The sequence below is a fragment of the Pan troglodytes genome, chromosome 3, assembly GCF_028858775.2.
Source record: "Pan troglodytes isolate AG18354 chromosome 3, NHGRI_mPanTro3-v2.0_pri, whole genome shotgun sequence".
Classification (NCBI taxonomy): Eukaryota; Metazoa; Chordata; class Mammalia; order Primates; family Hominidae; genus Pan; species Pan troglodytes.
This window is the reverse complement of record NC_072401.2, coordinates 42,858,898-42,873,593: the sequence shown is the minus strand read 5'-3', so window position 1 is coordinate 42,873,593 and position 14,696 is coordinate 42,858,898. Positions and strand designations below refer to the sequence as shown.

At 37.4% G+C, this 14,696-nt stretch overlaps 1 protein-coding gene across 8 annotated transcripts in view; it reads left to right on the top strand.

The window, feature by feature from the left end:
- Positions 1-14,696, top strand: part of ATP8A1 (ATPase phospholipid transporting 8A1) — a 249,041-nt gene that overhangs the window by 107,137 nt on the left and 127,208 nt on the right. For all 8 annotated transcript variants that reach the window (XM_009447595.5, XM_001150768.6, XM_517167.8 and 5 more), the window contains 2 exons: positions 908-957; positions 5,973-6,042. In XM_009447595.5, the coding sequence (XP_009445870.3) occupies positions 908-957; positions 5,973-6,042 (120 nt within the window). The remainder of the gene's footprint in view (positions 1-907; positions 958-5,972; positions 6,043-14,696) is intronic.

Genomic DNA, 14,696 nt, shown 5'->3' with positions numbered 1-14,696 from the left:
GTGCATTTTATTATATATAAATTATCTCATTTAAAAATTATTATTTAGTTTCTGTGTAGTATTGCCTTCTATTTTACCTGTACAGTATTCATAGCTGAACATTGTTGTATTTGGTAATTATTTTTTTGTTTTTTAAATTTTGTGTTTCCCAACACCAATTATTTTTTTTAGAGATGGGGTCTTGCTCTGTCACCCAGGCTGGAGTGCAGTAGTGCAGTCATAGCTAACTATAGCCTTGAACCCCTGGGCTCAAGTGACCCTCCTGCCTCAGCCTCTAAAATAGTTGGGATTATAGATAGGCATGTGCCACCGCACCTGATATTTTTTTAAATATATTTTTTTAATAGAGATGGGGTCTTGCTATATTGCCAAGGCTGGTCTTGAACTCCTGAGCTCCTTTGATTCTCCCACCTCAGCCTCCCAAAGCACTGGGATTACAGGCATGGCCACCAGACCTGGCCACTTTTTCCATCATTTTCTAAAGATAAATCTCTTACCTGTTTGTTTCATTGCTTCCCTTTTTTTTCCCCCCATTATCTATATTAATTGTCCCCATACTTTCTAGTGTACTTTTCTCAATACAGTCACACCACATAATCTGTTCATTGGCAGTTCTTTCCTTACGACATCCCTTTTGAAGCCCTCCATTCTCTTGTCTGGACAGGTTATATTCTAAGAACTCTTCGGTGACACTTTTTGGTTTTCCTTTTGGTTTTCTCCTGTTTTGGATTTTCTGTTTCCTGTAACTCAATTTACATAAAAGTTAGTAAGCTCCCTTCCATATTTCAGTAGGGAAAATTTGTTTGTGTTGGCATTTTTTACAGTAAAATTTTATGACTAGGATTTATTTCCTAGAAGCTTAAGACTTTTCCAACTGTATGTAATTATATATTCCTTTTCTTCTTAGCTGGGGCAGGAAGAAAGATATGAATTGCTCAATGTCTTGGAGTTTACCAGGTAAAACATCTGCTCAGTGATTTGTATGGATAAGATAAATTTATATCCATTTTTATTTTTTCCCTTTTGAATAACTAGAAAGTATGTTTTGTTTTTATTTAACTAAATTTGTTTAGACAAAATATTAAATCAAAATCTTTAGTACATTTTTTATTCTCATTATCTGTAGATAAATTACAAACCACTTTCTTCAGAGTATTGCAATGCGTGACTACTGGTTGCAGTTTTAAAGTCTTTTTGAAAGTTGATCTCATGGAGGTAAAGAGTAGAATGATAGATACCAGAGGCTGGGAAGGATGTGTGAGTGGGAGGGGAAGGGATAAAGAGAGGTTGGTTAATGGGTATGAACATACAGTTATGTTGAAGAAGTAAATTCTGATGTTTGATAATAAAGTAGGGTAACTATAGTCAACAACAATGTGTTGTATATTTCAAAATACTAGAAGAGAGGACTTAAAATGTTCCCAGACATACAAGTGATAAATAATCAAGATCTTGCATATCCCAAACACCCCAATTTGATCATTATAAATTCTGTGCATCTAACAAAATATCACATATACCCCGTAAATATGTACAACTACTGTGTATCAATTTTAAAATTTAGAAAAAGAAATCGTTTTGAAATATAGCTGCCTGATTCACAAGCCCAGCGTATACGGCCATGCGTCTTATGGCTGGTGATCTGGAAACACAATTATGTTTAGAGGCATCAGATTTATGTGGGGTGGAGATGAGTCGGGATCAGGAAGCCAGCATTCTAATTGTATGCTCATTATATCTAATTGTCTTCAGGATTTGAAAAACCGTATTCTTGTCTCTGTTAAGTATAAGACCAGTTACCATCTATTAGGAAAGGACAGAAAGCAAAGTGATTGTCCTACTTATTTTATTTCTTAAGGTCGAATAATAGATCCCTTCAGTTATAATCAGTGATAAGTCTGTGAGTTTTCAGCCTCTTACTCCCACATGACAATGTAACCTGCTTACCTGCATTCTTGAGGCAGAGAGGCCCTTGCTGCAGGGTCTTTAAAGACTGCATGACCATTCACAGGACACTTCACAGAATTAAGGCCATGAGGAAGTAATGCTGCTGTTCAAGGAAATAAGTGTCCATCATTTTTCTTGAACTTTCTTCTGCATAAGGCAAACTTGTACATTGCTTAGGAAAGGCATTTCTCTTTCTGTGCCAACTTTTGTTGCTGTCTTGATTAGGAGTGACCATATGCCAGTGGTTAATAACAAAAATAATGCAGTCTGTCTGACTTATTATTTAAAGCTTTTTTTAACTTAGATACTCTGAAAAGCCCAAAGAAGATGAATACATTGAATAAACAGAATGGAGTATTTTCAAAGTGCACTCCTCGTCTCTTTCTTTTCATGTCAGAGTGATTGCTTTTCCCAAGCTTATTTGTATTATATCTGTAGACTGTCATTAAGTAGTCTATTAATTGCCATTTAGATATGTTTTTTAAACCACACTTAGAAAGCACTATGCTAGGTGATGAGTGCCATGAAGAAAAAAATAAAGCAGGGTTGGGAGTTTCTGTTCTTTCAGGATTCAATGATGAAGGTGGGTTTAAGAATGAACATGAGAAAAGTGAATATGATGCTGTTAAATAGTCCCTATGAAAGACATTAGTGGTTTAGACTAGGATGATGGTAGTGAAAATAAAAGGAAGTTAATAGAATCCGTGTACCTTGTAGAGGAATATCTGAGAGACTTTGTGAGGGATTGGCAGTAGAAGGCGAAACGAGGAAGGGGTGAGGGTCTCTGGCATGAACAACTGGGTAGATAGAGGTACCATTTACACAGATGGCAGAAGTGGGAATAGGAATAGATGTGGAGGTTGAAATGTTTGAAGTCTTAGGTTTTAGATGACTGTGAGACATACAAGCAGAGCTATCAGGCAAGCAGTTGAATATAAGGGCCTGAAACAAAAGAGAAATCTATGGCTGAAATAGCAATTTGGCAGTCAGTGGTTGGTAAGTGGTATTTGAAGTCATAAAACTGAATGGGATCTCCTGAAGAGAAGATATAAAATGAGGGGGAAATGGAAGGCTGAAGATTAAGCCATGAGGGTAAGGGTTGATTAGAAAAAGAGGAATCAGCAAAAGAGACAACCTTGTTGTTAAAGATGTAGAGGACAGAGAGAGGGTCATAGCACAGAGCCAGGAGAAGAGGATTCAAGGAGAGAGTGGTCATCTGTGTCGGAGACTGCTGCAAGGTTAGGTAAGAAGTTTGAGAAGTATTTGTTGAATGTAGCTGTTCATTGTAATGGTGAGGAGAGAAGAAAAAGGAAAAGACTGGGAATGAAGGGGATAGATGAGTGATGGTTTAGAGAAGGTGAAATGTGAACGAGTTGAAAAGGGATGTGGCTTAATGGAGGAGTGGTTGCATCGGGTGAGTTTTTTTTTTTTTTTATAGTTTAAGTTTTAGGGTACAGGTGCACAACGTGCAGGTTTGTTACATATGTATACATGAGCCATGTTGGTGTGCTGCACCCATTAACTCGTCATTTAGCTTTGGGTATATCTCCTAATGCTATCCCTCCCCCCTCCCCCCACCCCACAACAGTCCCCGGTGTGTGATGTTCCTCTTCCTGTGTCCATGTGTTCTCATTGTTCAATTCCCACCTGTAAGTGAGAACATGCGATGTTTGGTTTTTTGTCCTTGCAATAGTTTGCTGAGAATGATGGTTTCCAGCTTCATCCATGTCCCTACAAAGGACATGAACTCATCATTTTTTATGGCTGCGGGGCGAGAACAGAGTATGTTAAATGCTTATGAACAGGATCCTTACAGAAGGAGAAGAGGCAGATTCTGGGGAGAACAGCATAACCTTTGGACCGAGGTTACTGAGAAAGTGAGATGAGAGGAGGTTCACAGGCATGTGTAAGGAAGGCCTCTGATAGGAGGAAAATGTTTCTTCCATCATATCAGGAAAAAAGATGGAGGAGATGGTGCACACATAGATATGCAGGTTTTAATGGCAGAAAGAAAAGGGATTTCTTCCCACCCCCAAACCGAGACAGAGTGTCGCTCTGTTACCCAGGCTGGAGTACAGTGGCTCGATCTCAGCTCACTGCAACCTCCGCCTCCCAGGTTCAAGCTATTCTCATGCCTCAGCCTCCTAAGTAGCTGGGATTGCAGGTGCACATCACCATGCCTGGCTAATCTTTGAATTTTTAGTAGAGATAGGGTTTCACCATGTTGGCCAGGCTGGTCTCGAACTCCTGACCTCAAATGATCCCCCTGCCTCAGCCTCCCAAAGTGCTGGGATTACAGGCGTAAGCCACCATACCCGGGCAAAAAGGGATTTCTTATCTGAGGTTTTTATCAAGGTGAATTTTTGTCAAGGTTCTCGGGTGAAGAGGGAACGTGGGAGACTTGGAGAATGGAGAAGGTGTGCTCTAGCCCTGCACAGGGCAAAAGAGCAAGCTTGTTGGAATGTGCTGGGTTACTGGGCAGTAAGGAGCACCCAGTTGGTGTTATATATCATGTATTTGCTAATCTCTTTGGCCGGGTAACTTTTCTTCAGCAACATCTACCTACTTTGATGTAACACAAAAGAGAGTTCTCATTCACCCAATATTTGGAGGTTTCACCAGGAAAAGAGAAGAGCAAGGACGTTGATGAGTTTGGGACCACATTATCAAAGCTGGAGTAAAAGAGGCATGAATCAGGAAGGGCTAACGTAGAATGTATAGGTGTCATTACAAAGGAGGCCCAATTAAATGTATTCCTGATGTACAGGGATAGAGATTGGGGTAGTAATACCAGGAGCATTATGGATAAAGAAAGAGGGAACTTAAATATTCCTTTTTTTTTTTTTTTTTTTGAGACAGAGTCTCGCCCTGTCACCCAGGCTGGAGTGCAGTGGTGCAATCTCGGTTCACTGCAACCTCCACCTCCCGGGTTCAAGCGATTCTTCTGCCTCAGCCTCCTGAGTAGCTGGGATTACAGGCACGTGATACCATGCCTGGCTAATTTTTGTATTTTTAGTAGAGACAGGGTTTCACTATGTTGGTCAGGCTGATCTCGAACTCCTGACCTTGTGATCCGCCCGCCTCGGCCTCCCAAAGTGCTGGAATTACAGGCATGAGCCACCGTGCCAGGCCGGGAACTGAAATATTTCTAAATACCTCTGAAAGAAACTCCTGACTGTACACTATGATACCATAACTGACTGCTTCTGCATATTGAACTCATCTCAGTTTTTTAGCTGGTAAAACAAATAGATACAGACATTTGAGTAGTCCTCTTCTGCCCTCAGTTCTGAGGAGGATGCTTACACACTCATGGTCCAAATGAGTCCTATCCTTTGTAATGCTGTCGCAGTTTCTTCCATTCAGTGTTATTTGCTATCTCTTTTTACTAATGCATTGAAAGATGTACATTTGACAGACAGTTCTTATTAAACTATGTCATCAATAGTATTAAAATATTTGTGCTCATTAGCTTAATTTTGCTGCATAAATTAAGTTTTTAGCATGATGCCAGTGGTTTGCTAGTCATCATTGAAAAACTAGTTGTGAATTCTTAAGTTGTTTTTTAAAGTACTAGTATTTGCCTTCATGTGTGATGGGGTGTCACTGATTATCATTTGTATTTTTAATAACAATTGATTTGTATTGATATTTCTATTTTTCATAAAAACTATAACATAATTTATCCTTTAAGAAACCAACTTAAATATTTTTTCAAATCCGAAAACATTGAACTAGGACTTTACTCTGGTGGGTATGAGCTCTTGTAGGTTTCTTAGGAACTATTTTGTCAACTATTCCACTAGAACGGTAGATGGTACCCTGGTGCCTTAAAAGCATAATGTAACATTTACAGGTGCCCAGCTGTACACCCAAGGGATAGTTTGTATATGTGGAAAGTTAGGGCTCATGATTTGGTCAGATTTATTTTTTTACTGTGAATATTAAAATATGTGAGGCATGACAAACACATAGATGCATATCCTTGGTATGATGACACATTATGCAAAACCTCTTTCTTTCAGTGCTAGGAAAAGAATGTCAGTGATTGTTCGCACTCCATCTGGGAAGTTACGGCTCTACTGCAAAGGAGCTGTAAGTTTTTATTTTTATTTTTTACAGTTTTAATTTATGATGGTTTATAATGTATATGTTAGGCATTCTGTGGAAATGTAACACAGATGTTTAACATGAAGTTGCTGACATCCACTTTTATTGGTGTTTTATAGTAATAGTGTTCAGCCTCTTCTGGTGAAATGTGGAATTCCTTCTGGGTAAATTTGGTGCTTTGAAAAAGTTTGGCCTAGGTTATTTTTATAATTCAATTTTTGATACATAATATTTGAGGTTTATACTATATAAACTGTTAGAAGACAGTTAAATACAGAAAATATTTAAAAATTGTATTAGAATGTGATTCACTCTAGTTTGAATCTAATTTTTTAAGAGCATAGAAATGGGGGAAAATTAGATCACAGTTACTTCCATAATTATGTCATGGGACTAATTTGTCTTGCATTGTTTTAATTATAACAATTTCTGACTTGGCTTTGGTATATTGGCAGCTTATATTGACAGAAATAGTAATATGTTATTCTAACTGAATTTTTCCAGTTAAATATATTTACACTCATGGGAAAATGAGAAATCTGACCAGGGCCCTTTTTTTTAATTGAGATGAGTCAGCATTTTCCTTCTGAACTGTTCTTTCCATTTACCTAGTTTATAACCTTCCCAACTTGGAACATTCCTATTTTGAATAGAATCAACAACCTTGCTTTGTCTCATAGAAACTCGGAAACTGAACTTAAGAAGCTCAAGCCTATTATTTAAATTCATTTTGAGAATGTTAAATGCCTTGGTTTAAAGACAATGAAATGCAATTTTTGAATGCCTTGATTTTAAAGCATTTTGGTAGAATTATTTCATGATGTCTCATGAATTTAGTTTTAGAATTCCTTTGATTTTGTATTCTCATCGATTAAAACACCTAACATTTTTTCATTGTATGCATTCTACCATCACAGTTCGAACTGCATTTTGGAGATAGGAAGATAAGACCTAAGACTTGTCAGGAGCTTAGACTAGTCAGAGAAATACTAAATAAAAAGAAGATTGGGATACAATTTTAAAGTGTATTGTAAAGATCTTCCACATCCCAAAAGTAATATTCAGTGATAAGGGAATAAAGAGAGACTTTAATACATATACACCATGGAATACTATGCAACCATAAAAAAAGGATGAGTTCATGTCCTTTGCAGGGACATGGATGAAGCTGGAAACCATCATTCTCAGCAAACTATCACAAGATCAGAAAACCAAACATCGCATGTTCTCACTCATAAGTAGGAGTTGAACAATGAGAACACATGGACACGGGAAGGGGAACATTACACACCGTTGGGGGGTGGGGGGCTGAGGGAGGGATAGCATTAGGAGAAATACCTAATGTAAATGATGAGTTGATGGGAGCAGCAAACCAACATGGCACATGTATACCTACGTAACAAACCTGCACATTGTGCACAGGTACCCTAGAACTTAAAGTATAATAATAAATAAATAATTTTTTTTAAAAAAAGAGAGCCTTTAAGACCTCCCACTTTAAATGGTTGATAAATGTCCAGTTTACAAAACCCAAATCACATCCTTTCTTGTATAGTTTGGAATCATCTTCTACCTAGAAACTTGTTTGAGGAGTTAAAGCTTTGAATAAAAAATAAAAAATGGTGGACTTCCATTTTTAATAATCATAGAATTAGCTTGCATATATTTTTGCTGTTCTGAAAAAATTTTTAATATATTTTATATAGACTTTATTTTTAAAGCAATTTTAAGTCCCCAGCAAAATTCAGCAGAAGATAGAGTGCACATATACACCCTGCCATCACACACACACATAGCCTCCCCATTATCAACATCCCCCACCAGAGTGGTACATTTGTAACAATCCATGATCTACACTGACACATCATTATCACTCAAACCCTAGACTGTACATGAGGGTTCACTCTTGGTATTGTAAATTCTATAGGTTTGGATAAATGTGTAGTGACATGTATCTACCATTATGGTATCATATACAGTATTTTCATTGCCCTACAAATCCCCTGTGCCCCGCCTAGTCATTTATCTCTTCCCTCAAGGCCCTGGCAACCACTGTTGCTTTTACTGTCCCCACTGTTCCTTTTACTGCCTTTTCCAGAATGTCATATAGTTAGAATGATATGGTATATAGCCTTTCTGGACTGGCCTCTTTCACTTAGTAATATTCATTTAAGGTTCCTCCATGTCTTTTCATGGCTTGAGAGCTTGTTTCATTTTAGCACTGAATAATCCATTGTCTGGATGTGCCACAGTTTATGCGTTCACCTGCTGAAGGACATCTTGGTCTGTTTCCAATTTTGGCAATTATATGAATAAAGCTACTGTAAACATGCATATGCATGTTTTTGTGTAAACATAGGTTTTCATCTCATTTGGGTAAATACCAAGGAGAATAATTGCAAGATCTTACAGTAAGAGTATGTTTCATTTTGTAAGAAACTGACAAACTGTCTTCCAAGTGGCTATGCCATTTTGCATTCCCATTAGCAATTAATGAGAGCTTTTGTTGCTCCACATCTTCACCCACGTTTGAAGTTGTCAGTGTTTTGGATTTGGGCTATTCTAATAGATGTGTACTGGTATTTTATTGTTGGCTTAATTTCCAATTCCCTGAAATATGATGTTGAACATTTTTTGATATGCTTATTTAACATCTGTATGTCTTCTGTGATGAGGTATCTTCAGATCTTTTGCCCATTATTAAATTGGTTGTTCATTTTATTGTAGTTACTTTTTTATTTTTTTAATTGTATTTATTCATTTATTCATTTATTTTTAGAGACAGGGTCTCTGTCACCCAGGCTGGAGGGCAGTGATGTGATCATAGCGCACTATAACCTCAGATTCCTGGGCTCAAGTGATCCTCCTGTCTCAGCCTTGTTTTTATTACTTGTACACATTTATGGGGTACATGAGAAATTGTTACATGTATATAATGCAGAGTGATCAAGCCAGGATACTTAGAGTCCATCAGCTTAGTACAATACATTTTTTGTGGAGTATAGTCACCCTACTCTGCTATCAAACATTGAATTGATTCCTTCTATCATACTGTATGTTTGTACTCTTTAACCCAGTCCTCTTTATCCTCCCTCCTTCCATCCTCCTGCCTCTGTCTCACCCTTCCCTGTTGGTGTTTGTACTTCCTACCTCTATGTGATCATTTTTTTTTTTTTTAGCTCTCACGTATAAGTGAGAATATGCAATGTTTGTCATTCTGTGCCTGGCATATTTCACTTGATAATGACCTCCAGTTTCATCTACGATGCTGCAAATGACATGATGTCATTATTCTTTATGGCTGAATAGTATACCATTGTGTGTATATACACCTGTTTTTTTTATCTATTGGTCTGTTGATGGACACTTAAGTTAATTCCATATCTTTGCTATTGTGAATAGTGCTGCAGTAAACATCTGAGTGCAGGTATCCCTTTGATATATTGATTTTTTTTTTCCTTTGGGTACTTACCCAGTAGCGGGATTGCTGGATTGAATGGTAATTCTAGTTTCTTTGAGAACTCTCTATACTATTTTCCATAGTGGCTGTACTAGTTTACATTCCCACCAACAGTATGTAAGAGGTCCTTTCTCTCCACATCCTCGCCTACATCAGTTATTTGTTGTCTTTTTGATAATAGCCATTCTGACTGGGGTAAGATACATCTCATTGTGGTTTTGATTTGCCTCTGATTGCTAGTGATGTTGAGCATTTTTTTCATATACTTGTTGACCATTTGTATGTCTTCTTTTGAGAAATGCTTATTCATGTCCTTTGTCCACTTTTTAAGGGAATTACTTGTTGCCTGTTGTTTCAGTTTCTTGTATATTCTGGCTATTAGTCCTTTTTAGGGTGAATAGTTTGCAGATACTTTCTTCTATTCAACAGATTCTCTTCACTCTGTTGATTGTTTCTTTTGCTGTGCTTTTTAGTTTAATATAATCCCATTTGTGAATTTTTGTTTTTGTTGCCTGTGTTTTCAAGATCTTGGTCATAAATTTTTTGCCTAAACCAATGCCCAGGATAGTTTTCCCTAGGTTTTCTTCTAGTATTTTTAAAAGTTTGAGTCTTATGTTTGTTTTTAATCCATTTTGATTTTTTGTTTTCTTTGTATATGGCAAGAGATAAGGGTTCCGTTTCTTTCTTATTTAGGATGGGTTTTCAGATTTCCCAGCACCATTTATTGAAGAAGAAGCATGACCTTTCTCCAGTGTATGTTCTTATCAGCTTTGTCAAAGATCAGTTGGTTATAAATATGTGACTTTATTTCTGGGTTCCCTAGGTTTATGTGTCTATTTTTGTACCAATACCATGTTGTTTTGGTTACTATAGCCTTGTAATAAATTTTAAATGTAGGTAATGTGATGCCCCCAGCTTTGTCCTTTTTGCTCAGGATTATTTTAGCTATTTGGGCTCTGTTTTGATTCCATATGAATTTTAGGATTATTTTTTCTAACTGTGAAGAATGGCATTGGTATTTTGTTTTTGGGGGGGGTATTTTATTTTATTTTTTAGTACATGAATAAATTCTTCAGTGGTGATTTCAGAGATTTCCATGCAGCCATCACCCAAGCAGTGTACGCAATACCCAATATGTAGTCTTTTATCCCTCACTCCCCTCCCACCCTTCCTCTCCCCCCAGGTCCCAAAGTATGTTGTATCATTCTCGTGTCTTTGCATCCTCATAGCTTAGCTGTCACTTATGAGTGAGAACATATGATGTTTGGTTTCCCATTTCTGAGTTACTTCACTTAGAATAATCATCTCCAATTCCATCCAGGTTGTTGTGAGTGCCATTATTTCACTCTTTTTATGGCTGAGTAGTATTCCGTGGTATATACAGATACCACATTTTCTTTATCTACTTGTTGATTTATGGGCGTCTGGGCTGGCTCCATATTTTTGCAATTGCAAATTGTGCTGCTATAAACATGTGTGCAAGTATCTTTTTTGTATAATGACTTATTTTCCTCTGGGTAGATACCCAGGAGTGGGATTGCTGGATCAAATGGTAGTTCTACTTTTAGTTCTTTAAGGAATCTCCACACTGTTTTCCATAGTGGTTGTACTAGTTTACATTCCCACCAGCAGTGTAAAAGTGTTCCCTTTTCACCACATCCCTACCAACATCTATTAGTTTTTGAGTTTTTGATTATGGCCATTCTTGCAGGAGTAAGGTGGTATCACATTGTGGTTATGATTTGCATTTCCCTGGTAATTAGTGATGTTGAGCATTTTTTCATGTGTTTGTTCACCATTTGTATATCTTCTTTTGAGGATTGTCTGTTCATGTCCTTAGCCCACTTTTTGATGGGATTGTTTATTTTCCTCTTGCTGATTTGAGTTTGTTGTAGATTCTGGATATTAGTCCCTCATCAGATGCATACTTTGTGAAGATTTTCTCCTACTCTGTGTGGGTTGTCTGTTTACTGTCCTGATTATATTTTTTTGCTGTGCTTTTTAGTTTAAGTCCCATCTATTTGTCTTTGTCTTTGTTGCATTTGCTTTTGGGTTCTTGGTCATGAAGTCTTTGCCTAAGCCAGTGTCCAGAAGGGTTTTTCTGATATTATCTTCTAGAGTTTTTATGGTTTCAGGTCTTAGATTTAAGTCTTTGATCCATCTTGAGTTGATTTTTGTCTAAGATGACAGATGAGGATCCAGTTTTATTCTTCTACATGTGACTTGCCAACTATCCCAGCACCATTTGTTGAATAGGGTGTCCTTTCCCCACTTTATGTTTTTGTTTGCTTTGCTAAAGATCAGTTGGCCATAAGTATTTGACTTTATTACTGGGTTCTTCATTCTCTTCCATTGGTCTATATGCCTATTTTTATACCACTACCATGCCGTTTTGGTGACTATGGCCTTATATAGTATTATATATAATTTGAGGTCAGGTTATGTGATGCCTCCAGATTTGTTGTTTTTGCTTGGTCTTGCTTTGGCTTTGCAGGCTCTTTTGTGGTTCCATACAAAATTTAGGATTATTTTTTCTAATTGTGAAGAATGGTGGTGGTATTTTGATGGAAATTGCATTGAATTTGAAGATTGCTTTTAGCAGTATGTCATTTTTACAACATTGATTGTACCCATCCATGAGCATGGGATGTGTTTCCCTTTGTTTGTGTTGTCTGTGATTTCTTTCAGCAGTGTTTTGTAGTTTTCCTTGTAGAGGTCTTTCACCTCCTTGGTCAGGTATATTCCTAAGTATTTTTATTTTTTTGCAGCTATTGTAAAGGGGGTTGAGTTCTTGATTCTCAGCTTGGTCACTGTTGGTGTATAGCAGAGCTACTGGTTTGTGTGCATTAATTTTGTATCCTGAAACTTTGCTGAATTCATTTACTAGTTCTAGGAGCTTTTCGGAGGAGTTTTTAGGGTTTTTAGGTATATGATCATGTCATCAGCAAACAGCGACAGTTTGACTTCTGTTTATCAGTTTGGATTCCCTTTATTTCTTTCTCTTATCTAATTGCTCTGGCTAGAACTTCCGTATTATGTTGAATAAAAGTGGTGAAAGTGGGCATCTTTGTCTTGTTCCAGTTCTCGGGGGAATGCTTTCAACTTTTTCCCATTCAGTATAATGTTGACTATGGGTTTGTCCTAGATGGCTTTTATTACCTTAAGGTATGCCTCTTCTATGTCGATATTGCTGAGGGTTTTAATCATAAAGGGATGCTGGGTTTTGTCAAATGCCTTTTCTGCATCTATTGAGATGATCACGGTGGGGGTTTTTTTGTTTTTTTTGTTTTTTTCTTGAGACGGAGTTTCGCTCTTTTTGCCCAGGCTGGAGTGCAATGGCACGATCTCGGCTCACCGCAACCTCCGCTTCCTGGGTTCAAGAAATTCTCCTGCCTCAGCCTCCCAAGTAGCTGGGATTACAGGCGTGCACCACCATGCCTGGCTAATTTTGTATTTTTTTTAGTAGAGACAGGGTTTCTCCATGTTGGCCAGGCTGGTCTCGAACTCCGGACCTCAGGTCATCTGCCCGCCTTGGCCTCCCAAAGTGCTGGGATTACAGGCATGAGCCACCATGCCAGGCCTGGTTTTTGTTTTTAATTCTGTTTATGTGGTGTGTCACATTTATTGACTTGCAGATGTTAAACCATCTCGGCATCCCTGGTATGAAACCCACTTGATCCTGGTGGATTATCTTTTTGATATGCTGCTGGATTCAGTTAGCAAGTTTTGTTGAGGATTTTTGTGTGTATGTTCATCAGGGATATCGGTCTGTAGTTTTTTTTGTTTTATCCTTTCCTGGTTTTGGTATTGGGGGATAGTGGCTTCATAGAATGACTTTGAAAGGATTCCCTCTTTCTCTATCTTTTGGAATAGTGTCAATAGGATTGGTACCAGTTCTTCTTTGAATGTGTGATAGAATTCAGCTGTGAATTCGTCTGGTCCTGGACCTTTTTTGTTGGTAACTTTTTAATTACCATTTCAGTCTTGCTGCTGATCTGTTCAGAGATTCTGTATCTTCCTGGTTTAATCTAGGAGGGTTGTATATTTCCAGGAATTTGTCCATCTCCTCTGGGTTTTCTAGTTTATGCACATAGAGGTGTTCACAGTAGCCTTGAATGATCTTTTGTACTTTGGTCGTATTGGTTACATTATAGTATCTCCTATTTTGTTTCTAACTGAGCTTATTTGGATCTTCTCTCTTATTTTCTTGGTTAATCTCGCTAATGGTCTATCGATGTTATTTATCTTTTCAAAGAACCAGCTTTTTGTTTAATTTACATTTTGTAGTTGTTGTTTCAATTTCATTTAGTTCTGCTCTGATCTTGGTAATTTATTCTGCTGGGTTTGGGGTTGGTTTGTTCTTGTTCCCCTAGTTCCTTGAGGTGTGACCTTAGATTGTCTGTTTGTGCTCTTTCAGACTTTTTGATGTAGACATTTAATGCTATGAACTTTCCCCTTAGCACCCCTTGTGCTGTGTCCCAGAGGTTTTGATAGTTTGTGTCACTATTATTCAGTTCAAATCATTTTTGAATTTCCATCTTGATTTCATTTTTGACCCAGTGATCATTCAGGAGCAGGTTATTTAATTTTCATGTATTTGCATGGTTTTGAAGTTTCCTTTTGGAGTTGATTTCCAATTTGATTCCATTGTGGTCTAAGATAGTACTTGCTATAATTTCTAATTTCTTAAATTTGTTGAGACTTGTTTTGTGGTCTATCATGTGGTCTATCTTGGAGAATGTTCCATGTGCTGATGAATAGAATGTATATTCAGCATTTGTTGGGTACAGTGTTCTGTAAATATCTGTTAAGTCCATTTGTTCAAGAGTATAATTTACATCCATTGTTTCTTTGTTGACTTTCTGTCTTGATGACCTGTCTAGTGCTGTCACTGGAGTATTTGAAGTCCCCCACTATTATTGTGCTGCTGTCTATCTCCTTTCATAAGTCTAGTACTAATTGTTTTATAAATTTGGGAGCTCCAGTGTTAAGTGCATATATATTTAGGATTGTGATATTTCCTGTTGGATTAGTCCTTTTGTCATTATATAATGTCCCTCTTTGTCTTTTACTGCTGTTGCTTTATGTTTGTTTTGTCTAGTATAAGAATAGCTACTCCTGCTTGCTTTTGGTGTCCATTTGCATAGAATATCTTTTTCCACCCTTTTACCTTAAGTTT